General features: G+C 42.9%; 1 protein-coding gene across 3 annotated transcripts in view; it reads left to right on the top strand.

Annotated features, from left to right (window-relative positions):
• PCDH10 (protocadherin 10) overlaps positions 1-27,048 on the top strand; it is a 143,927-nt gene that overhangs the window by 98,901 nt on the left and 17,978 nt on the right. The window contains exon 4 of one of the 3 annotated variants that reach the window (XM_033939188.1): positions 406-729. The exons of 1 other annotated variant lie outside the window; for it this stretch is intronic. In XM_033939188.1, the coding sequence (XP_033795079.1) occupies positions 406-729 (324 nt within the window). Of the gene's footprint in view, positions 1-405; positions 1,038-27,048 lie in introns of those variants that run through there. One more of the 3 variants, XM_033939178.1, reaches the window with a different exon arrangement.

The raw sequence follows: 27,048 nt of genomic DNA on the forward strand, positions 1-27,048 counted from the left end.
TACAGCCTCAGCACCCTGAGGTGGTGGGTTCAAATCCCATGCTGCTCTTCGTGACCCTGGGCAAGTCACTAAATTCCCCATTGCCCCAGGTAAATTAGATAGAGTGTGAGCCCACCGGGACAGACAGGGAAAAATACTTGAGTACCTGAATGTAAACCACTTAGGCTAAAATACTAAAATAAATAAATATAGCATCTTTACTATGAAATTTTTGGAGTTTTTTGAAGGACGTTGAATTTTTGGCCTAGAAAATGTTTTGTTTTTTTTTAAAATATATATATAAAACCTGAAGTTTTGGGGATATCCTAGAGAGATCTTATTACAACAGTCTTCACGTGCCTTTTGCATTTGATGCAAGTGAAGGTGAATGACACTGAGGTTCTTATCTCTTTCTCCTGCTTGCAGGGACAGATCTGTTCTCCAATTGCACAGAGGAATGCAAAGCCTTGGGCCACTCAGATCGGTGTTGGATGCCTTCATTTGTACCTTCAGATGGACGCCAGGCTGCGGACTATCGCAGCAATCTCCATGTACCTGGAATGGACTCCGTCCCAGATACGGAGGTTTTTGAAGCCCCAGAAGCTCAGCCTGGGGTTGAGAGGTCTTTCTCCACCTTCGGCAAAGAGAAAGCCTTGCACAGCTGTGGTGGGAACGGGAACACATTAGAGAGAAAAGAGTTAGATGGCCTACTTTCTGGCACACGAGCGCCTTATAAACCCCCATATTTGAGTAAGTATGCAGTGCATTCAATCACAGCAAAGTACATTCACAAGTTAGCAAGAAGCTCCTTCCAACGATAAGTTTTTCATTTGAGTTTGTTGGCTAAAGTAGAGAGGTACTCTTGAGTTCAGCAAGGATGCCGATAAAGATGCTTGATGTGCAGTTTTGAACGTCGTCAGCTCACTGGTTTTTAGACTGCCGCTAAGACCATTTGGAAATGCTATATTTGATTTGTTAGGATCTAAGAACGAGAGAAGACAACCTTTGTCTGAAGTTTGGCATTCTTTGTGTACGATTGTTGGAATTTGGATCGAAAATACATGATATATATATATTTTTTTTTAAATTTGGTTTTGGTAACTCTACAAGTCTTGATGCTGAACTCGATGACGATCCATTAGCTACAAACACATTACAATCTACTCATTTTATTTTAAATTGGAGGCAGTAGACTATGAATCGTCAGCCCATTAAGTGTGCGCACAATGTATCTTTTCGATTCTAGAAAAATACAAGGGAGAAAGGTCCTATTAGAACACACTAAGCAAAGTTTCTGTACTGTTGAACTTGAAACACAACAACAAAAAAAGGGGATCCAAAAAAGATCTGCAGAAAAAATCAGCCAGGAGCAACCAAAACAAAACTGCAGACTGTGTACAAGATGCAGGCAAATTTTAATATGACAAGAACACAATATATAAAACCCTTTTACCAATAAAGGGACCCGACACGGTCCGTGTTTCGGACAAACCTTCGTCAGGGGTCCATGGTAAAATAGGGGGGCTAAAAAAATGCCACAAAAAAATGAAGAATCTCGACGGGATGCCTGTGTGTATCAAGTTCGCCAAAAAAGCCAACAGCAGTAAAGCGTATCAAAAAGAACCGTCAAGATTCTTCATTTTTTTGTGGCATTTTTTAGCCCCCCTATTTTACCATGGATCCCTGACGAAGGTTTGTCCGAAACACGGACCGTGTCGGGTCCCTTTATTGGTAAAAGGGTTTTATATATTGTGTTCTTGTCATATTAAAATTTGCCTGCATCTTGTACACAGTCTGCAGTTCTGTTGAACTTGAAGCCATCGTTGGTCATAAAACGCATTCCATATTTGTCAAAGTACATTCCAAGATGCTAAAATATGGAATGTGTTTTATAACGTATGATGGCTTTGAGATGAGCAGTAGAGAAGTTCCACTTGGTCTGCCGTAATGCTGAGGTCTGTTTCCTTATATGTTTATAGAAGTGAAATTATAGGTACGTATTATGCAAATTGATGGACTGGTGATTGATTCCACTATCTCCAATTTAAAATGAACGGAATTTAGAAGTGCGTTTGTAATTGAAGTTTTGTACTTTTCACCGCTCAGATTAATTTGAAACGGAGTATAATATAGTAGATTGCATCCAATCCATCTCCTGTAAAACAAGCATTTGCTATTTTGTGATGAATGCCCTTAGTTCTATTATCAACTGGTTTCTAAACCTCAAGAAAGTAGAAGTTTGTTAATACTAGATTTGAGTGAAATTTTCAGATTTTTTTTTTTTTTTTTTTTGGGGGGGGGGAGTTAGTGTTACCCAGAGTCATGAAGACAGGCTGCTGGGCTAGATGGACCATTGGCCTGACCCAGTAAGGCTGCTATTACAGTGTTCCCCCGCAAATTCATGGTTTCACTCATTTGCGGTATTCTACGACTGCCTCTTCCTGTACTAAAGTTGGGCCACACCAATCAGGAGCTGCGTGTCAAAGCAGCTCCTGATTGGTGTAGCCCGACTTTAGTACAGGAAGAGGCGGGGTCGGAGCATACCGTGAGCAATTTCCTTCACTCGCCGGCGTTCCAGCTGTCCTCTCCTGCCTCCCCAGGCGAAAAACCATATTTGCGGTTTTTCGATATTTGCGGGGGTTCCTGGAACGGAACCCCTGCGAATATCAGGGGAGTACTTTATGTTCTTATCAATGTTTATTCATTATGAGTTATTAATCCTTTTCCCATATGTATATTCTTGACTTAAAAATTATTATGCTAATAGTGGGCTTTGTAAATGAATTTGGAAACAAATTTATCTTCTGAACAGGGGCGTAGTAAAGCTGGGGGAGGGGGTTGGACCGCTCTGGGCACCATCTTGGTGGGGGCACTGGCATCTCTCCTCCTCTCTGTTCCCCCCCTCCGCATCTTTTCACTCCTCCCCCACTGCACGTGCATTTGATTCACTCCCACCATACCTTTAGTTCTTCGCCGGCGCAAGCAGCAGCTCTCAACCTTGGCGCTCCCCTCTGATGTCACTTCCGGATCCCGCAACTAGGAAATGACGTCAGAAGGAGAGCCCCGACACCGGCGCTGTACCAAAACACTTGCAGCGTGCCTCCTCTTTCCCTCAATAAAGATTTCATTTGGAAACATCCCGACTGACCCACTTGTTTCTACTTTGATCTACTTCATTCGTAGGACTACCGTGTTGCTTTATATTCCTACTATATTATTAGAAATACATAGATAAATAATGATGAAATGATTGCGAAGTGAACTTTCTCCAGTTTAATAGGTTAATCATTCATATTTGGACGACTTTGCTGTACTGAAAGGAGAAAAATAATCATTGCCTTAATAACAATTTAAGGCCCTCTTTTACTAAGCTGCAGTAGAGGTTTCTACTCTGTACGCAACTCACGGCCTACCTAGACAAATTTTCCTGTCTACGTCCCTCTCAGTATGGCTCCAGGCCCAAGCACAGCACAGAATCACCACTGGTCGTGCTAACCACCAAAATCAAACAGATGCTCAGCCAAGGGGCATCAATCCATCCTCCTACAATTTGATATATCAGCTGCTTTTGACTCTGGAGATCATCAGCTCCTACTAAACAAACTTTGTGAACTAGGTCTAACTGGAACTGTCCTCAACTGGTTCAATGAATTCCTGACAAACAGAAAATACTGTGTTATGGAAAGATGACACTCCCAAAGATGGAAATTAGTTGGTGGTGCACCTCAAGGATCTCCACTCTCACCGGTCCTCTTCAACATCTTTATGAGCACCCTAGGCAATCCCAACTTCACCAACAGAGAATGCCTACTGTCCTACTGTATGTCGACACTAAGGAATCTGCCAAAAATGTCTCCACAAACATTGGAAAAAATTTACTCCTGGGCAACTTCCAGCACACTAAAACTAAACACTACCAAAACCAAGCTTCTCTGGCTCCACACTGCCATGGTCCTAACCCTACCCTTCGATACGTTACTAATGATGAGAGGATCTCCAAGGTGCTTAGAACCTGCTTGACTCTACACTTTCCTACGCAAATATCCTGCTTCTGGGGGGGAAAATACTTTCTAAAGCAACTGAGACTGATCAAATCTTATTTCTACAGCAACCACTTTGTAGTTTGGGTTCAGATGTTAATCCTAATTTAAATTGACTATCGCAATTCTTTTTACACGGGCTTATCCTCCACCCAAATGGACAAGCTCCCATTGATCCAGAACACTGTGATCAGGCTGATATTTGGCTTAAAAAAATATGACCATGTCTCTGCCTATTGCCACCTATTTCACTGGCTCCCTATAAAGGCCCAAATCATGTTTAAACTTTTATGTTTGTGTATGCATGAGACTCCAACACACCGGAACACCTAACTCACGTGTTCTCCTCATCCTTATGTGCCTCAACCAGGATAAACAACACCCACCAGCTGATCGTCCCCTCATCAAAGTACACCCTTTTCATGTACATTGCACAAGAACCTGGAGCACCCTGCCAACATCCATAAGGACAGAACAAAACTATCTCATCTTCAGGAAAAGACTGAAATCCTACCTATTTGACAAATTCCTTTCAACTGCACTCTCATCCTGACAATGCAGCCGTCTACCACAGTGTAATTAAATCATTTCCTTCCTGTAACAATGTAACCTTCCTTTGTAATATGCTGTAACTCTTCCCCCTGAAACAGTGTAACCTTCTCTATGTTGCAACGACTTCCCCACATTGCTGCATGGGCCTCTTTATCCCGTAAATCGCCTTGAACCTGTACTGGAAAAATGTGATTAAAAAAGAAATCCTGATTAGATTAGATTTCTACCACGGCCCTTGGCGCTAAATACTCCGACGTTGCTCCGATGCTTATAGGAATTCTATGAACGTTGGAGCATTTAGCACTCCGGGTTGCGGTAGAAACCTATACCGCTGCTTAGTAAAGGGGGGTGGGGAATAATTTTATTTAACCAAAACAGTAACATTATAGCATATGTATTCTTGTATTTGCTTAAACGTCCATGTTAACTAATGTGGTTAAAAACAAAATATTTTTTAAAAATAAACTTACCCCCCCCCTCTTTTACAAAGGCACGCTAAGCGTTTTAGCGTGGATTTAGCGCATGCTGAATTAACGTGTGCGCTAACTGCTAACGTGCCCATAGGATAACATGCACACGTTAGCGTTTAGCGTGTGTTTAGTGCGCGGTAATATTTAGTGCGCGCTAAAAAGCATAGCACACCTTTGTAAAAGAGGGGGTTAGACTATCGGTCAGATCCACACATGAAAAACTTAATATACTTCTGGAGCGCACTCATCTTCATCTTTATCTTCTTGTTTAAACTTTCCTGCTTTATCAGGTCCCAAATGATTTTTCAATTTGGAACGAATGAGTTCTAATGAAGAGAATATTCTTTCTATGCCAGCAGAAGAAGCTTAAAGTGAAATCATTACTTCAACAATCTCTAAATCCCAGGGCTTAATAAGTGACCTCCACCATTCACTGATATAACTTTCTTTAAAACATCATCGGCAAATATATATTTCTTGAATGGTTCCCCCTTCATTCTGAAGTTTATTATAGTTGACTTTACAATTTTGTTCACAAACTGTCCTTAGAATAGGCTACTTCTTGATATACTGCTGAAAACAACCCATTACAGAGTTTCATTTAATATTTTATGGGACCATTAGCTTAGTTCTACCTATTCTTTTCAGAGCTGCCGCTGCTAGATGATTGTTGAGGAAGTATTTAGCAATTTCAACCACATTAGTTTTTATTTCTGGGACACTGAAGTCTTTGGCTAAGGTTCAGCAAATGAGCACTGCAACCATATGTTATTGCTTGGTATTCTCTTCATGCTCCTCTAAATTTCTTCTCATCTTGGATATATTTGCAGTTGTTGTCTGTGTCTAAACTGTGTACCAGACATTTCAATTTTTGTTCACATTTTACCATAGCTTTTGCTGCTACTTCCTGTAGGTATTCTGCTGTATGTGCATTTCCTGATGTATCAATTGTTGCTGTCACTGCTTCTACTCTCTGGAATTCACTGCCTAACCATCTGCGCAGTGAATCCGATATAAAACAATTTAAAGCAAAACTAAAAACATTCATGTTCCAGGATGCTTTTGGACAACAACAACATTTTTAAGGACAAAAAATTAAATCAAAATTATTACTTTTTACCCTAACCTATTGTATTTTCCCTTTCTTGTTGCACTTTTTTTTTTTTTTACGATTGTAGTTCTTCCCCATTTTCCTATTGTCTGAAGTAGGTCTATATGTCTTATCAGTGCTTTATTATGACACTTGGATTTTATCCAGTATCCCCAGTTTTAATATGTTTTTATGTAAATTTTATATTGTGCACCGCTTAGAAACCTGATTAAGCGGTTTAAAAAATCTTTTAATAAACTTGAAACTTGTTATACAAGCACATTCAACAGAATCATTGTGGACATTACTCTACCCATGAAGACTTAGGTTAACTATTTTACCCTCTAGACTCCATTTATCCAGCAGTTTCCCTGCAACATCTGCTCTGCTGGGTGGACTGTATCCCGGTCTCAGTGACTGAACCATATTAATGAAGTATGGGTTTTCAATCAGACAGAAAGAAGAGTTTGTTGCATAATCAAAGTGGGCAATCTTTTTCATCAATTACTTCTTTTTGTAATCTGCTTTTCCTGGATGGATTTCTTCTTTTTTTCTCTCTTTTAGGTGATATATTGTGGATATGTGATGTATATGATGGTAATTAAAGCACTATCCTGAACAGATAATTGAAACTATCACACAGGTGGATGGTGATCTTGAAGGTGAATAGTTTCCAGAATCCTTTAGGTTGATAGATTCCCCTAAACAAAAATGCAATGCGGTTATTTTATTATCGATTCCATTTCTATTTATTTAGTACTGCCCAGAAAAGGAATATTTTCTTGTTTCAACTCTTTATTTATTCATAACCATTTTAAGAAATATGATGAAATAAAAAATGTACCAACCTGAAGATCCTGCCATGTTCCTTTTGTCATCTTCATCAAAGCACTTCACGTGATGTTGTTTAATTTACACTACCAGGTCTTGCATTTCTTTGCTGCAGTGTTTACATTTTGCATGCATGCCTGCCTGCTTTATCCATAGATAGAGAAATTTCAGTAAAATATTCCCAAACTGGGTCTCCTTGAAGGTTTTCTCCTGAGGCTATATGCACAAAGATCCCAAGACTTGTGGAGTATTCTGCTCTAAAGGTTTCATTTTCATTTTGACTGCTTGCTCCTCACTCCTCAAGTTTCCAAGTTTATTTAAGACGTGTTATTAAGCGGAGCACATAAATTTAAAATCGAGTTTTTACTTATTGAATGACAAAGACAAATATATTTTAACAAATAATAGGATAGGGGGAGAACTACATCAGTGAATAGGACAGAAAGACGAATAGGGTTAGTACAATAGGTCCCGTCTGTGAGAAGATCTGTGCAGATATGTAAACTTAGCACTTCAGAAGTAAGCGGTTGATTCTGTGTACATTGATTTGCAAAGGAACAATGGGAGTAAGGTCTTTTTTCTCAACGCTGCATATTACAATATTTTGCTGTGAAGAAAATGCACGTTAATCTCTGCAGACACAAATTCACAGTTTTGAGAAATGCAAAACCAAGCATCTGTAATAATATCTTATAGACAGAAAAATTGCCCGTGACATTAAGAATGGATTAATGGAATTCATTTACATGGCAAAAAGTTTAAACATTGCATGAATATTCAGCCTCATGCTACATAATTAAAAATGAATTCTTATTTTATGGTGAATAACTTTTGGACTATAATGTATCTTAAATAGAAAACTATCTTTTCATAGATTTTTTTTTCTTAAAAAAATTTTTTATTTTTTTTTCAGTTCAATCATCTTTATTGACATTTAACTAAATGAGTCCAAGACAGAACTCATGCCACTTATTTTTTTTAAATCCAATTTAAATAAAATAAAATAAAAAAATCATTGATATATTTATATCTACCCTGCATACAAACACATTTCTTTAGGAATAGGAGGAGAAATCCCTATGAAAGGCTGCTCCTGTTGTGAAAAATTAATTCTAGATCCATTTTCTTCAGGCTCGGAAGATTTACCCCCCCCCCTTTTTTTTACAAAGGTGCGCTAAGCTTTTTAGCACACGCTAAACGCTAACGCGTGCATGTTATCCTATGGACGCTTTTGCAGTTAGTGTACACGTTGATTTAGCGCGCACTAAATCCATGTTAAAACGCTTAGCGCGCATTTATAAAAGACGGCCTTAAAGGTGCATTGAAAACGGAGGCTTTGCTAGGAACACTGAAATTAAGACAGGGGTTTTGATTTTCCCTTGAGTATTGCTTTGATTTAAAGAAAATAAACAGACCTGAGTTTGGAAGCTTCTGGACTGTGAGGAGAGTTTTAGGAGACCTTGACTGAAGTGCACTCAGCAATTAATGCGCGGTTTGCCCTGTTGGCAACTGCTAGTGCCAGTGGCGTAGCGAGGGTGAGAGGCGCCTGAGGTGATGGCACCCCATCCCCGTCTGCTCCTTCCCCGACCCCCTCCTTCTGCACGCGCGCCCCTTCCCCCGCACCTCTTTCATTTGCCCAGCGCGAGCAACATCCCCAATCTGCTGCTCGCGCTAGCATCTGCTCTTCCTCTGACGTCACTCTCTAAGGGCGGGTCCAGGAAGTGACATCAGAGGACAAATGTTAGAGATACGAGGGAAGGGATGTACGGTAGTGGGGGGGGGTAGAGAGGAGGACGGGTGTCAAGACGGCGCCCGTGGCAGACCTTCCCTCCCCTTTTTCTACGTCACTGTTTAATGCACAACTGCATTAACAGTCTTTGAAGTAGCAATTATCAGGAAGTAGCAATTATCAGGAAGTAAACATTGCGTTAAGTGCTTTTTGGGTACACCGACGAAAGTGCGCAGGACATTGGCACACCGACAATCGCGCGCCGACACCTGCTCGCAGGATGAAAGCACGCCGCCAGTTCCGCCACTTTGTGCCTTACTGTTAACATTCTGAGGGGAGGTGGGGACAGAATGCCCCACGGTACACTTATAACTGTTTGTGCTCTCATTGGGGGGGGTTGGGAGGGGGAACCCCCCAGTACACTGTAAACTTCTATTCTCTCGCTGTTTGGGAGTTTTAAGTGTAGTGGGGGGGGTTCCTCCCCACATACACACCCCCAGCAGGAGCAGGAGCTGTTATAAGTGTAGTGGGGGGGTTCCCCCCACACCCTCAGAATGCTAAAGGTAAGGCGTAAAAGCGGCGGTACTGGCGGCGTGCTTTTGTCCCGCATGCAGGTGTCGGCGCGGGATTGTCAGCGCGCGAATGACCGATGTGCTTTTGACGTGCCACCGCTTTTTGTGTTGCAGGGGTAAGGTATGGGTAAAGAATGGGTGTTGCAAGCATTTTGTAGGTAGTGTGTGGCAAACAGCCCGCACCGGCTGGTAAATCAGCAGTTACAGTCCCACTTACTGCACACTATTTGGTATTTGAATGCCCATAATGCCCTCAATGGTCAACTGCATTAGATTGTTGCTACCATGCGTTCACTTTCTCTATTAAGTCATGGTGATTACACAATCTAATGCTCTTCAGTAAAAGGGCTGCCTGGTTTAGTAGTATAGATATGGGGGAAGGGGGTAACAATTTATCTAATATATGCAGTGATGTAATGTGGGGGAGGGGGGCGAACCGCCCCAAGTGCCGTTTTGATGGGGGCACTGGCACCTCTCCCCCCTCCCCCTCCGGCTCTCGTACGCCCTCCCTTCCCCACCCCATACCTCTTTAAAATCTTTGCCAGAGTGAGCAACTACTCTCATGCCGGCCTGGCTACCTCTGAAATCACTTCCGGGTCACGAGGTCACAGGAAGTGATATCAGAGGGAAAGCCAGTGCCAGAACAAACAGCAGGCTGGAGAAGGTACCGATTATGGTGAAGATTTACATTACATTACATTACATTTGTGATTTCTATTCCACCTGTGCCTTGCGGTTCTAAGCGGATTACAGTTAAAAGAGATCAGGACATTACCGAGAGAATTACATTACAACGATTTAAGTAAATTACATGTTGTGGTATAGAAATACAAGTATAAGATATCTGGATTTATCGATAGAATAACTTGACAGGGTTCAAGTAGTTACAAGGTTCAGTGGGGAAAACAATATAGGCAACTGAAGAAAGATACCTAACTTTGAAGGAATCAGTTAAGTGGATACCTAAGGGAGATGCTTATTTAGGAGTTTGGATATTTTTCGTAAATGAGGTTCAAGGGGATGACTAGTGTGTTATTTGCTGGGGAGAGTGCATGTGCGATTGGGGAGGGGAATATTAAGTAAGGACGTGTTTTTTGAAAAGAAATGTTTTGATTTCTTTCCGAAACACTTTGATGTCTGTTGTTTTGATCATCAGTTTGGTGATGGTGGGGTCAATTTTCGCTGCCTGAGTTGCTATAAGGCTGTCGTAAAGTTTCTTACGTCGGGTACCATTATGAGGGGGGAAGGTGAAAAGATTCTGAGTTCTTCTTGATCTGGGTAGTCGGTAGCGGCAAAGACGGTTGTTCAGGTAATTGGGGGCCATACCATGGGTTACTTTGAAAAGTAAGCAGTAGAGTTTGAATTGGGTTCTTGCTTTTATCGGAAGCCAGTGAGAGTCTACATAGGCGGGTGTGACGTGGTCGAATTTGCTGAGCGAGTAGATGAGTCTGATAGCTGTGTTCTGAACGGTCTGTAGTTGTTTTATCATAGTATTTGGGCAAGGTAGGTAAAGGCTGTTGCAGTAATCTAAGGAGCTGAGTATGAGGGATTGTACAATAATCTTGAAGTGTTCTTTGGAAAAGAATTTTCTTATTTTTCTTAGGTTTCGCATGGTGAAGAATGCTTTTTTTATGGTTTTGTGTATTTGTGTTTGCATTGTGCAGCCTCTGTCTAGGTGTGTTCCAAGAATTATGAGAGTATTCTGTATTGGATATTTGATTGTGTTTACATCTAGTTCTGTTAGGGATGGTTTTTGTTCCTTCTCTAGTAGTAGGAATTTGGTTTTCTCCGCATTCAGTTTTAACTTGTGGTTCGTCATCCATTTTTCTACAGTTTCCAATGTTGTTTTCAGGCGTCCGTTGGAGGTGGGGTCTTGGATGTCGAAGGGGAGGAGGATGGTTATATCATCCGCGTAGCTGAAGGATGTAATGTTTAGGGCGTCTAGGGCCGTGCCTAGGGATGCTATGAAGAGGTTGAAAAGTATGGGCGATAGAGGGGATCCTTGTGGAACTCCGCAGGGGTTTGACCATGAGTTGGATAGAAGATCATTTGACTTGACTCTGTATGATCTTGTTTTGAGGAATCCTTGGAACCAGTTGAGAACATTACCTGATATTCCTATGGCATCTAGTATCTGGAGTAGTATGGAATGGTCAACTAAGTCGAATGCTGCTGAAAGATCGAGTTGGATGATTAGTAACTTATTTCCTTTGCTGAGGTGCTGACGGGCTATTTCTAGTAGGGAAACCAGAAGTGTTTCAGTACTGTGATTGGTTCTGAATCCGGATTGAGTGGGGTGTAGGATGTGGTGGTCTTCTAGGTAATTGGCGAGATATTGTGCTACTAGACATAGTAACATAGTAACATAGTAGATGACGGCAGATAAAGACCCGAATGGTCCATCCAGTCTGCCCAACCTGATTCAATTGAAATTATTATTATTATTTTTTTTTTTTTTTTTTTTTCTTCTTAGCTATTTCTGGGCGAGAATCCAAAGCTTTACCCGGTACTGTGCTTGGGTTCCAACTGCCGAAATCTCTGTTAAGACTTACTCCAGCCCATCTACACCCTCCCAGCCATTGAAGCCCTCCCCTGCCCATCCTCCTCCAAACGGCCATGTACAGACACAGACCGTACAAGTCTGCCCAGTAACTGGCCTAGTTCAATCTTTAATATTATTTTCTGATTCTAAATCTTCTGTGTTCATCCCACGCTTCTTTGAACTCAGTCACAGTTTTACTCTCCACCACCTCTCTCGGGAGCGCATTCCAGGCATCCACCACCCTCTCCGTAAAGTAGAATTTCCTAACATTGCCCCTGAATCTACCACCCCTCAACCTCAAATTATGTCCTCTGGTTTTACCATTTTCCTTTCTCTGGAAAAGATTTTGTTCTACGTTAATACCCATTAAGTATTTGAACGTCTGAATCATATCTCCCCTGTCTCTCCTTTCCTCTAGGGTATACATATTCAGGGCTTCCAGTCTCTCCTCATACGTCTTCTGGCGCAAGCCTCCTATCATTTTCGTCGCCCTCCTCTGGACCGCCTCAAGTCTTCTTACGTCTTTCGCCAGATACGGTCTCCAAAACTGAACACAATACTCCAAGTGGGGCCTCTATGAGTTTGACGTATAGAGGTATAGAAGCGATTGGTCTATAATTTGTTGGGTTGTCTATTGAGCCTTTGGGGTCTTTTAGTATGGGAGTAATTATGATTTCGCCAAGTTCCGGAGGGAACTGACCTTCCCTTAGGGTGATTTGCAGCCATAGCGTGAGACCAGCTGTGAATTTAGTGGACGCTGTAGCTAGTAGATAAGGAGGACAATTGTTCAAATCACATGAAGATTTGCTGTATTTTTTATACAGCCGGTCTAGGTCTGACCGTTGTGTCGTTGGGAAGTCGGTCCAGATCCTATCTGCTGAGGTGGCTTCGTCTTTTGTGGGTTTTGTTAGTATCTCTTCTAAGATGTTTCGAGAGTTGTTAAATGTGGATCTGATTGTGACGATTTTGTGTTTGAAATGGTCCGCTAGTTGGGAGGCTGTTGGAGTTTGGTTTCCTAGGGTGGCGAGGTGGGGTTTGGTATCAGTGAGATTTCTGACAAGGTTGAAAAGTTTTTTTGTGTCCGGTTTATCGGTGCCAATGAGTTTGGAGTAGTAGTCTGTTCTTTTTTCCTTCAGTTTGATTTTGTATTGTTTGATTTGGTGTCTCCATTCTGTTTTGGTGTGGTCTTGTTTCTGTTTTTTCCATGTCCTTTCTAATTGTCTGCATTGTCTTTTTAAGTGTAGGAGTTCGGCGTCAAACCATTTGTCTGATGGTCTGCATATTTTATTTTTTGTTTTTAGTGGTGCTAGTTTGTTTAAAGCGGATTCACTTGTGGAGCGCCAGGTGTTTATGAATCCTTTGGGATTGTTTAGGTCTATTTCTGGGTCTACTGTGTCCCAGAATGTGGTAGGATCGATTTTCTTTCTGGACTTGAAGCTTATTGTGTGTGGCGTGGGTTTGTTGTTATTCTGCACCCAGTTAATTGTGAAGGTGTACTTGTAATGGTCAGACCATAAGGTGGGATGCCATGAGCCGTTGGTGATGTGGATGTTTTGTGTGTTAAGGTTGGGGGAAGTGTAAGCGGCTATATCAAGATTTAGAGGCCTGGGGTGGAAAGGGAGGGCACGAGTGTGGTATGTGAGTGTGAGAGGTAGGTGGAAAGGAGGGTGCGGGGGCACCACCTTCCTGGGTACCTCCCACCCTTGCTATGCCATTGTATATATACCATGTTTCCCCGAAAACAAGACAATGTCTTATATTAATTTTGAGTCTAAAAAACGCACTAGGGCTTATTTTCGGTGGACATCTTATTTTTATCATGTACAACAATCGTCTCTCCATTCCTCCCTCCACCCCAATTCTTCCTCTTTCCTTTTCCTCCACCCCCACCCCATATGCAACACCGTTCCACCCCTCTCACCCATCCCCCTGTGCAGCAGAACCCCACCGACCCTCCCACCTTGAGACTGACATACGTCCGCTCCGAAGCCTCCTAAAGCAGCAGGGGTGGGGGTTGCTGAATCAATGAGTCCAATTTTTTCAGCAAATCAGGCAGCCCTAGTGTCAGGGATGAAGTCGGGGAAATTCGGGGGGGGGGGGGGGTTCAGGAGTCAATCTTAACTAGGGCTTAGTAGGCTTTATATTAGGAACATCTTTAAAAATCATGCTAAGGCTTATTTTCGGGATAGGTCTTATTTGGGGGGAAACAGGGTATGTATATATGGTGACAGGTCAAAAGCGCGCACCGACAAAGGCGCGTCGAGACAACTGAGCGCAAAGCAGAAGCCCGCGCTGAAGAAAAATAGTGTTTTAAGGGACTCTGACGGAGGGTGTGGGTGGGAACCCCCCACTTTACTGAATACAAATCAGCGTTGGGGGATTTTGGGGGGTTGTAACCCCCCCACATTATACTGAAAACTTCACTTTTTCCCTAAAAAACAGGGAAAAGTTATGTTTCCAGTATAATGAAGGGGGTTACAACCCCCCAAACTCCCCACAACGCCGGTGCGATCTGTATTCAGTAAAGTGGGGGGGTTCCCCACCAACACCCCCTGTCGGAGCCCCTTAAAACACTGTTTTTCTTCGGCGCGGGCTTCCACCTTGCGCTCAGTTGTCTCGGCGCACCTTTGTCACCGCGCGCTTTTGACTATGAACCGTATATATAGAGAGAAAGAGTATAATATTTTTGGGGGGTTTGAAGGAATTGATATTTGCTTGTGATCCATTAATTGTCGCATTGTTGGACGAGCTTGTCACATGTTGGCCTCTGCTTTTATTTTATGAAGTGGTCGCTATGGGATCTTTTTACTAAGGCGCACGCCATTATATCCTATGGACGCGTTAGCGTTTAGCGTGCGATAAAACGGCTAGCACAACTTAGTAAAAGGACCCCTATGTTAGTTCACTTGAATGTACAAAAATAAATGCTAATAAAATCAAGGTGATTCCTTTTGATTGGCCTAATCTAATATACAGTATATTTTTGTCTAGCTTACAATAGCTAGAATCTCCTTCCTCAAACCAGGAGTGAAAGGTGGTTAAAAAAAAAAATCCGTAAAATGATCCCAATGATAGTCTGAACGGTGGTGATCACTTGCACCATTTTCACACTATCTTTGGAAAGCTGTTTATGAGTCATTTATTTTTTTTTTTTAGGATTGCCAACTTTTGCTTGTCCTGTGTTGACCTGAAGGAATAATAATAATAATAACTTTATTTTTGTATACCGCTATACCACAAACAGTTCAAAGCGGTTTACAGGGGAAGAGACTGTACATATACAGCGAAGATACAGAGAGTAATTGTCAAGTGAATTGGTAACCAGTTTTCAATTACAAGGAGGGACAGGGAAAGGAGTAGAGATGGTTAGAGTTTGGTAGTTTGGCCGGGAGGGAAGGGGCTAGAGAAATTTATCAAAGAGGTATGATTTGAGAATTTCCTGAAGGATAGGTAGGATGGAGCATATGAAATGAGGGTGGTCAGGCAATCATTCCATCTGCCAGCTTGGAATGAGAGAGTTTTGTCAAGGAATCTTTTGTCAAGGAATCTTTTTGATAGGGGGTTTTAACTCTGGAAAGCTAGTAAAGAGACGTATTTTAGTCCTATAAAAAGATATTGCCTCGTTTTTGTGGGGCGTGTATTTTATTTATTTACTAGCTGATGGCCCGGCGTTGCACGGGTATTTAATTATAGCAATAACACTGTAAATGGATTCAAATAAAGATACTTTATAGTGGTGAATGAAAATATTTTTTTACTTTATAAAAAGTACAATATTCAAATTATAATGTGAAATATTTGACAAAATGAATACAATACAACTAACACAAAACTTGATTATAAACAACATTTTTAGTTTCACCTCCAGGAGCAAGAACATGTACATTATTGGGTGAACCCACCCTTCCCACGTGTGCAGGTGGGCCGCGAGACCCCCAGAACATATCACCCCAGGTAGTGAGGGATCTGCATACCAAGTTTCGTTCAAATCGGTCAAGCCGTTTTTGAATTAATGTGAGAATGGCATCTTTTTACATTTTTTCCATTGACATGAATGGGTGAAATGTGATTTTCTGTTTGTAGCTCCGCCCACGTGTGCAGGTGGGCCGCGAGACCCCCAGAACATATCACCCCAGGTAGTGAGGGATCTGCATACCAAGTTTCGTTCAAATCGGTCCCACAGCTTTTTACATTTTTTCCATTGACTTGAATGGGTGAAATCTGATTTTCTGTTTGTAGCTCCGCCCACATGTGCAGGTGGGCCGCGAGACCCCCAGAACATATCACCCCCGGTAGTGAGGGATCTGCATACCAATTTTCGTTCAAATCGGTCCCACAGCTTTTTACATTTTTTCCATTGACTTGAATGGGTGAAATGTGATTTTCTGTTTGTAGCTCCGCCCACATGTGCAGGTGGGCCGCGAGACCCCCAGAACATATCACCCCCGGTAGTGAGGGATCTGCATACCAATTTTCGTTCAAATCGGTCCCACAGCTTTTTACATTTTTTCCATTGACATGAATGGGTGAAATGTGATTTTCTGTTTGTAGCTCCGCCCACGTGTTCAGGTGGGCCGCGAGACCCCCAGAACATATCACCCCAGGTAGTGAGGGATCCGCATACCAAGTTTCGTTCAAATCGGTCAAGCCGTTTTTGCGTGATCGCGGCACATACACACACACACATACATACATACATACATCCGATTTTATATATATAGATTTTATTTAAATTTAAATGGTTTATTTAATTGTAAACGGTTTACAGAAATGACATACACTTCTCCCTCCATATTCGCGGGGCATGCAGGCAGAACATGGCTGTGAATACTGTAAAACCGCGAATAACTTTTTGCATGTTATTTGCGGTTTTTCGGTAAAATAGACCTGAAAACAATAATAAACCATGAATAACCCGACCTGCGATTTGCTCTGTACAACGCCGGGAGCTGCGATTTCCTCCATGAACCACCGGGAGCAGCGATTTTCAATGTGAAACGCTGGGGTCAGTGATGAAAATTAGGGGGTGGAGTCAGCAGCCAAAAATATTGCAAATAAGCGAATCCGCAGATACGGAAACCGCGGATACAGAGGGAGACGTGTACATAATTTAAAACAAAATCATCATAACATAGACATACACATAATTAAAAAAAAAAAAAAAATCATATTTACAAACTAAAACCATGTTTAAAAAGGTCATGAACTGTTCATCAACTTTGCCAGAGAGGGCGGTTATTAACTAGGAAAAGGCATCTCCAAATAACTGCATCTTGAGTAAATGTGCCCTTTTCACAACAATTTCGTATTTGGCCCACAAGGGGGTTCCATAGTTTAACTCCTGCCCAGCAGAAAGTCATTTTAGCAGTCTCAACAAGCCTTGGGTTCTCATTCGTCTTCGGTAAGGCAAGATTTTTGGAGCGTAATGATCAGTTTGGTATATAACTACGTTAGCCTAAACCATTCTGGAATGTTTCCATACGAGAATTGATTACTGTTTTATATTGTACTAGTCTGTAGCCCGTTACATTAACGGGTGCTAGAATATATGTCTGTCTGTCTTTATTTCTGTCTCTCTCCCTATCCATGTCTTTTTATTTTTGTTTCTCTCCCTCCTGCTGTCTTTCTTCTGTCTGTCTCTCTCCCTGCCCCTGTGTATTTCTTCCTTTCTTTCTGTCTCCCTCCCGCTGACTGTCTTTCTTTATATCTGTCTCTCTCCCTGCCCCCTATGCAGCAGCAGCAGCAGCATTCCCTCCCCCTCCATTTCCCTGTGCAGTTTGGTAATTTTTTTTTTTTTTTCAAGATGGTACCTGGTTAGGTTTTAGGTTGTGTTGCCTCCCACCCTTTTTTTTTTTTTGGTTACAGCAATATCAAACAAAGAAAAGGCAAACTTGTTATAGAAAATTAAAGCAATAAACTGTGTACAGTGAGTGCTGCAAGTAAACGTTCAAGCCTTTTCCTTTTGTTAGAGCTGAGTATGTAAAAACCGCGCAAATCATCTTGAAGAAGTGCAGTGCAACAGCTATAGAACAGCAAAAACCATCTCTCACAGGTGAAGTTTGGCCAGGCAGATCGGTGTGAAGTCCGGGCTTTTTTTAATTTTGAAGTTGCCATGGCGGCTATCCTCATTCGCAGCGGCGCGAGGTGGAGAGTAGGGGGGCCCAATGCCTTGCGCGCTTTCGCCGCTCCCGCCGGCTTCCTCGCCCTTTTCGGCGTCTGCCCTCTGACAGCCCTCCTCCCGGCAGCCGCCACTCCGCGCGTCCTGGAAGCGCACTTGTGCCGCCACATCCCGACAGATCAGATCTCAGGGAACACGCGGCATGCGCGCTTAGCGTTTTATTATTATAGATTCTGAAGGCGACTGGTAGCCAATGCCCTTGCTGCAGATATGTTGAAATGTGATATTTAGACAGTCCCATAATAATAATAATAATAATAATTTATTTTTGTATACCGCCATACCCAGGGAGTTCTAGGCGGTTCACAACAAATAGATGAATTACATACAGTGCGATTGAAAAAAGAAGAACATAACAAGGCAATCGAAGGGTCAAACTAGTTAACATTGACAATTTAGGTGAGGAAGGGCGAATAAAGAGCACATACGATATGTACTGTAAGAGAATACAATTTAATTTGTGAGAAGGGGGAACAAAGCATATTATATGAGGGGGGGAGCAGGGATCTTGGAAGGGGGGAGGGGGAGGAGGGGGAAAAGTAAAAGAAGGTGGGAAGTGTTGAGGGGGGAGAGGGGAGAGTTAAGGATTTGATCTGTTGCAAAGAAGAGTGTTTGATCTGTTTTCTAATGTGGAGAGGGGGAGCGTTAAGGTGGAAGTGGGGAGCATTAAGGATTTTGGTCCATTGAAAAGTAGAGTTTTGAGCTTTTTTCTAAAGTGGAGGTATGAAGAGGCGTCAAGTATAATTTGGGCAAGCCATGAATAATCAGTCTGGCGGCTGCGTTTTGTATAACCTGCAATGCCCTACTCCTTGATTTTGTTATTCCAAGGTACACGGCATTACAATAATCAGGCCTCGACAGAACCATAGCCTGAACTACAGTAGGAAAATCAAATGGTGCAAGCATTGGTTTCAATCGATGTAACAAATGTATCTTTGCAAAACATACTTGTACACTCTTAATTACTTATAACTTGATTGCGAGGCCGGCATGAAGCCTATCACCTTTCACTCCTTAAGGCCACTGTTGATCCTGTTTTCCTACGTTTAATTTCAAACCTTGATCTTCCATCCACTCCTCAATTTCGCACATATATTGATTCCGAGATTTTTCAAAATTTTTATCCAATTAAAAAAAATTTTTTTTTTTGAAAAATCTCGGAGTCAATATATGCACGAAATTGAGGAGTGGATGGAAGATCAAGGTTTGAAATTAAACGTAGGAAAATTTTAAGACAGTAGGGGGGGTGGGGGATGGGGGAAGGGGGAAGGAAATTCTGTTTTGATTATTGATAAATAATATTTATGTACATAATTGGATTAGGGTAAGATTTCAAGTGTATTTGAAAGTTTAATTGATGTATGTTAATATTATACTTGATTTTAAGTTTTGAAATGAATAAAGATTTTTAAAAAAAATTTTTTTTAATCAAATCTACCCACTGGAAAGAAAAATATATCGTCTCCATATGTTCGATATTCAACTCCTAGGGATTCAAAACGTTTGCCTATAGCAGCCATATAGATGCTATACATTAAGGCAGAGAGCGCTGAGCCCTGTGGTACTCCACTCCTAGTTGAGTATTCGCTTGAAATCTTACTTCCATTTCTTACTTGGAAAGAACGCCCTAAGAGATATGTTTTAAACCAATTGAAAACAACATTGTTCATTCCAAGATCGGATAATCGAACCTTTTCTTTCTTTGCTATTTGAGAGTGGACAGCAGTGGTGTTTACCTCAGTTCAGCATACTGAGGACGACCATTAGCTGTGTGGTATCTACTGGCATTTCAGCTTCACGTCCTTAACCTGTTTTCAGTTCTCCATTGTGCATGGCCTTTTCTGTCAGCGGTGCTGTGAAATAAAGGGAATTATTTGTTAGGGTGACGGGTCATGCCAAGTTTGAAAGACTGTTTCCCCAGAGATTGCCATCTTCTAGGTAAAGAACTTCAGTTGGTATGTCGTGGAAACCCGAAGGACTGCTCGGGACACTTGTGTAAAATCTACTACTGCCTTTGTCCATTTAAATTTGTAATGCATATAACCCCTCCCCCACCCCAACTTGACGGTACACTTCTCCCTCCGTATTCGCGGTGTCAGCAATTGCGGTTTCGATTATTCGCGGTTTTTAGGTCGCTGGCGCCTCCCCCCAAATGACGTCAGCTTGCATAGAGAAATCGCCGATTCCAAGCGTGTACAGAGAAAAATCGCCGATTCCCGGCACTTTCTTCACCGTGTTTGGCCTCTCCTTCAGGAACGGGCCAAGTCTCTCGCCATGTTATTCGCGGTTTCGCCCGATTCACGATGGTTTTTAATAGAAAATAGCGATTAACACATGAAAAAGGTATTCGCGGGTCTGTTAATCCCCTCACCACAGCGAATACGGAGGGAGAAGTGTACGCCTTAGAACAGGGGTAGGGAACTCCAGTCCTCGAGAGCCGCATTCCAGTCGGGTTTTCAGGATTTCCCCAATGAATATGCATTGAAAGCAGTGCATGCAAATAGATCTTATGCATATTCATTGGGGAAATCCTGAAAACCCGACTGGAATACGGCTCTCGAGGACCGGAGTTCCCTACCCCTGCCTTAGAAAGACTGTGCACTTTTAAAATTGGCAGTTGGATTTTCACCACTTGAGGGCACTGTGATCCTACTTTGTCTTCCTAAGCTAATCTGTTTAATATATTAAAATGTCATGAGGATCAGACTACATGGACGTTATTCGTTACGCAGGTATAATTTAAGGTGGCAGCTTGTTTACTATTACCATAACTACTACTACTTTTACTAATCGTTTCTATAGGACTACTAGATATTCACTAGTATACTAGGCCACGCTTATTCTACATTAATATTTACCCCCCTGTTATACTAAGGTGCACTATGCGTTTTAGCACATGCTAAATATACGCGCGTGCTTACCACTAACGCGTCCATAGACTAACATGCACGCATTAGCGTTTAGCACCCTTGGTTTTTAGAGTCCTAGATCATAATGATTTAATCTTCTGCAATTTCATGGAAGGAAATGCACTTTTTTTTTTTTGCCTTTTTTTCTTTTTTGTAGCATACTATGACAGTTGCAACTGCCTCCCCTCTTCTTGGCTATCGGCAGTCTCTTGCATGAGTAGGAGGAACTGGGGATTGCTTCGGCCCATGCTGGTTCCAATCCCAAAATGGCAGCTACTGCCCCCTGTGGTAGTTTCTTGAGACTGCCGTGGGGATTCGCAGTTGCCGTTTTCACTACCAAATTGGCCTCAAAGTCCCAAAGGATAATACTTGAGACAGAGCATAAGCTCAAATTATAGTCTTACTTATTATCATTGGCCTGTTACCAGAAAACCCCCCAGAAAGTCAAAAACTCCCTTTCAACGGAGGAAGAGAAAGCTCTCTGGCCCAAAAACCGGACTCAAATCCACTGCTTAAGGTTGCAATATAAGTCACAGTTACTTAGCTGCCAAGCAGTCATGCAACTCTTGAGGTCTTCCTACTTCGACAAACGTCCTTTGGCGAGAATCTTCAAATTCTTTCACCAATCAAACGATGATTGTAATCCTTAACGAGAAAGGGTAAGCAGAACTCTGGATAAATCTCAACAAGAGACCCTGCAGGACCTTGTTTCGCGGGCCTCTGCTTCAGAAGAAAAGCCTCTCAGACCTCCAACCTGCTCATCTAGCCGAACATGGCTCCGCTGCTGAAAAAGACGCCAATAATGACATCACTAGAGGCGTGAAGTTTCAAACACTGTCATCAACTACATTCAACCACTTTTCCATTCAATAGAAAAAGATTCATTTGAAAAAAGCTTTATTTAAAGAAACCTCTCCATTCCAGTGTAGAATTAAGGCCAAATGGTTCCACCGTATTCAGTTCTTATATAAGTCTCTGCTCCAGCCAGCGCAACCATTTTTTGAACATCGCCTCCTCTCGATGAAACCAGCAGTTTTATCACTGTACAGTGGAGATCTTCAAACTCATGCTTCTGCTGTGCACAGAGTTTAACCAAAAGAGCCTTAAGTCTGTTATTCCATATGCAAGACCGATGTTCAGTGATCCTAGTACAAAATGCCCGGGATGCCTGTCCTTAGCTAGGACCACGGAAGAACGGGATTTAGGAGTAATCATTAGTGATGACATGAAAACTGCCAATCAAGTGGAAAAGGCTTCCTCCAAGGCAAGGCAAATGATGGGTTGCATGCGTAGAGGTTTTATCAGCAGGATGCCAGAAGCCATAATGCCACTGTACAGATCCATGGTGAAACCTCATTTGGAATATTGTGTTCAATTCTGGAGACCACATTACCGGAAAGATGTGCTAAGAATTGAGTCAGTTCAGCGGATGGCCACCAGGATGGTCTCGGAGCTCAAGGATCTTCCGTATGAAGTAAGGCTGAATAAATTGCAGCTGTACTCACTTGAGGAACGAAGACCCCACTCGTGACCCTCCTCCAGTCCGAGTAGTGGCCCTTCATTCCTACCCTCTGTTTCCTACCCGCCAACCAGTTTCTGATCCATCTATGTATGTCTCCTTCCACCCCATGGTTCCTCAGTTTCTGGAGTAGGCGTTCATGGGGCACCTTGTCAAAGGCTTTTTGGAAATCTAGATATATGATTTCTATGTGTCTCCTTTGTCCATCCATTTGTTAATTCCTTCTAAGAAGTGCAATAAGTTCATTAGGCATGATCTCCCATTGCAGAAACCATGTTGGCTGGTTATCAGATCTTTTTCTTGGGTGCTGACCCCCAAGGTGGACCCTAGCATCAGGTATCTATGAATTAGATTATTCTTCTCAATATTCATCACTTTGCATTTGTCCACATTAAATTTTGTCTAGGATGCTCAGTCTTCCAATTTCCCAAAGTCTTCCTGCACAATGTTTGCTATGGAGTTTGAAGAACCTGTTTCTGACACCTTTACACTGTCTCTCTCTAGTTCTCTCAAGAACAGTTCAGGTAGCATTCCAGTACTTGCTACAGCTTGGAGCAGTTGGATTGGTCCCCTGGCAGGAAGAAAGGTGGGACAATTACTCCAGCGATTTTGTGGTTCCCAAGAAGGGAAGCTTTTATAGACCTATCTTGGATTTCAAGGGAAACTCTACGTTCGGTGATTATTTCAGTCAGGCTGGTCGAGGTACCTCTGGATTTGGCTGAGGAGTATTTCCATAAGCCATTCAGACCCCTCGTACAAGAGCTCCCCATAGTTTTGTATTTTGGGCAATACCGATTTGTCTTAAATATTCTTCAGTTTTGAGCCTGTTGCCTCTCCATTGCAATAAATTATATCAGAGTGTTAAGCTAGGTTCAAGTACACTTCTGTTAAATGGGAAAAACTGTGTCTTAAGATATACATGCAGGAGTCCTCCATCTTGCTCCCTCCTTCCCCCGCAGATCATCACAGCAACGCTGAGACCCACCAAGCTCTGCCCACCAGCTCCGCCTCTCCTCCAAGCCCTACTTGAAGAGCCATCAACCAGCGGACAACCAACCATGCTCCAGGCAGGGGAAGGAACAAGGAGTCCTCCATCTTGCTCCCTCCTTCCCCTGATGATCATTGCAGTGACGCCAAGACCCACCAAGCTCTGCCAACCAGCTCCAGCTCTCTTCCAAGCCCCACTGAAGGGCCATCGATCAGCAGATGACCAACCGTGCTCCAGATAGGGGAAGGGACAAGGAGTCCTCCATCTTGCGCCCACCTTCCCCTGCCGATCATCACTGCAACACTGAGACCTGCCAAGTTTCGCCCACCAGCTTCGTGTGGCCCTCAAGTGGACCAGAGAGACCAAGCCAAGAGCCATACCCATACTATCCGGGTAAACCCACCAGGGAACAATCCACCTCTCCCCTCTGACCTCACCCCTGCCACCCCCCCCCCTTTTTAGCAGCAATACCCTCAACCCATACAGCCGGAAACATGCTGGACTTAGTCTTCACTCACAGGGACCAGACCACTGTGCCTCCTGAGCTGACCTACACCACCACACTGGTCCCATGATCAGATCATCTCCTCATCCAGCTCTGCCTTCCGCCCATGGCCACCTCCTCCAAACCACAGGGCTCCACCCTAACTAAGCAAACTCAGAATCCAAACACGGTCGATCCTCTAGCCATGTCCACTGGACTCCGGGACCTCAGTAAAATTTATAACCAAAATCTCCACTCCATTGATCTGGCCGTCTCCTCCTGGCACACAGGGATTCAGGTCCTCTACGACAACCTGGCCCAAACCAAAACCACACGCTTAGTTACAAACAAAAACCCTGCTCCCTGGTTTAATGACGACCTCTGAACCCAAAAGAGAGCTATGAGACAAGCAGAGAACTACAAATCACACTGGAGAAAATTATCAAACACCTACAAAGCTGCCATTCTGGAAGCAAAGAAAGTTCATTACACACATCTTGCAGAAAGTTCCTAACCGTTCCAGATACCTGTTCACCTTGAATAACCACCTCTTCTCTGCTGCCCATGGATGCAATCATAATGCCCCCTCCAACCTGGACAGTGAAACTCTCTCCAACTTCTTCCAAACAAAAATTAAAAACATCTGAAGCAGTCTCAACTTCGCCTCCAGCAAGATCCTCCCTCCCCCCGGCTCATCCCCTTTACATGTCCAAGACCCCGCCCTGTAGAACCCTTTCCCAATTACACCCAGTCACACATGCCGAGCTCCTAGAAATGCTACTAGAGCTTCGACCCTCCAATTCCATCCTTGACCCATGCCCATCCAACCTCCTGTCCTCCAAAGATGACTTTGCAGAATCATCCTCCCCATTCATCAACACCTCACTGTCAACTGGAAAAATTTCCCTCAACTGGAAATCGGCCATCATCAAACCCACCCTGAACAAACCCTCCATCGACCCAAATGATCTAAGCAACTACCGCCCTGTTTCCAACCTCCCCTTCATATCCAAACTACTGGAGAAGATAGTGCTCCATCAACAGCAACCTTTCATTGAACAACAAGAAGCCCTATCTCCACTCCAGTTAGGTTTCTGAACAGGCCATAGTACAGAATCTGTCCTCTTTGACATCATTGATGACAGCTGGTCAATGTTGGATAAAGGAAATGATGCCTTACTGGTCCTGCTTGACCTTAGCGCTTCCTTCGACACTAGAGATCATCAACTTCTACTAGACCGACTCGCTGACATAGGAATCAAGAACTCAGCACTGCAATGGTTCACCTCCTTCCTGGTTGAAAGAACACAATCCGTGCTACTAGGGACAGCTAAATAAAACCCCAAATCAGTTAAATACGGAGTTCCCCAAGGTGCCTTGCTGTCCCCTCTCTTCAATCTGTATATCAGGCCAGTCATCGACATTTCACACAAATACAACATTAAGATTCACTCCTATGCTGATGATCTTCAACTATTGCTCCCTCTAGGTGATGATCAGCCAACCCAACTCACTAACCTCCTACACTGCCTCTCTGACATGAAAAACTGGATGACAGCCAATAAACTCCAGCTGAATGCCTCAAAGACTGAACTACTCTGGATCAAGAAAAAGAACACTACTTTCACCTGTCTGACACTATCCTGGGAATCCACCCCCTTAATAGCAAAAGACCAGGTACGAAGTCTTGGAATAATACTGGATGGCCACTTGTCCCTCTCCGCCCACATCTCGCAGGTAGTTTCCACATCTTTTTACTACCTACGCCAACTGCAAAGGATTTAACCCTTCCTCCCAAAAACAGACTTAGCCCAACTGCTATATGCCTATGTACTCTCTAGACTAGACTACTGCAACTCCTTATTCAATGGCATCTCTGCAAGAGATTTAAAACACCTCCAAAAGTCCAGAACTCAGCAATTTGACTCCTGTACCACCTCAGCTACGGTGACCCCATTACTCCAGCGCTCTGTGCAGTCCACTGGTTACCAGTCAAAAAATGATGCATCTTCAAAGCCCTAGTCATCACCCACAAGAGATTCTACCCAAAAAAAACAGCCTACATCGCATCTAAGCTACACCTATATATCCCTAACTCCCCCTCCGCTCCAAAGCAGAACAAAGACTCAGCATTCCCGCAGGGAGATCCCTTCGAATAAGTACGGCACGTAAATGATCCTACAGCCATTTCTTACCTCAGCTATGGAACCAGATCAGGTCACTAGACTCACTAATGACCTTCCGTAGAGCAGTAAAGACCTTCCTCTTCCGCCTATCGGGCCATCAATGACTGCTTCCTTAAAATACTTCTCCAAGTACTCTTCGCTATGATCAGTCTGGTCTCTAGAATAAGATCTGTGATTGTCTACATTCTGGAACTTTGTCCGCCTCACTGCTGTAGCCTCACACAATCGCTTTGCTGCATCTGTACACGATTGTCCTCTCCATTCCACCTCACAATCACGTACAGACACAGGAAAGTGCTTGCATGAGGTTCCAGAATGTAAGGAACCATTGGAGGCATTGCAGTTTGTGCGTGTGTCCGATGCTGGAGGAGGTGAGAGCTGAAGGCGGTTGCGGACGAGACCAGTGGTCACTCAAGGCAGAAGTTTTCCATAAGAACATAAAAATTGCCGCTGCTGGGTCAGACCAGTGGTCCATCATGCCCAGCAGTCCGCTCATGCGATGGCCCTCTGGCCAAAGACCAGCACCCTAACTGAATCTAACCCTATCAGCGTACGTTCTTGTTCAGCAGGAACTTGTCTAACTTTGTCTTGAATCCCTTAAAGAATTATTCTTGATAATACCGAGGCACTCAAAATAGTTGGTCCAAAATCTTCTCTTGCAGTTGATACTTTGATAGTTTTTCATTTTCTGCATGTTGCACTGCTTTTAGCTGTGTATAGCTGAAATTATCAGAAGCAATTAAGGAAAGATTTATAAACTATAGTTTATGAATATTTCCTTAATTGCTTCTGATAATTTCAGCTAATCCACATTTTGAATTTGTAGGTACTTACCTCATGCAAAGTTGATAAAACATTAACTATTTTTTTCTGTGGCCCTCCAAGTACCTACAAATCCAAAATGTGGCCTTGCAAAGGGTTTGAGTTTGAGACCACTGGTTTAGAGGGTAGGATGTCCATTATGCATGCTAGGATTGGA

The sequence above is a fragment of the Geotrypetes seraphini genome, chromosome 1 (genome assembly GCF_902459505.1).
Source record: "Geotrypetes seraphini chromosome 1, aGeoSer1.1, whole genome shotgun sequence".
In the NCBI taxonomy this organism is placed as follows: Eukaryota; Metazoa; Chordata; class Amphibia; order Gymnophiona; family Dermophiidae; genus Geotrypetes; species Geotrypetes seraphini.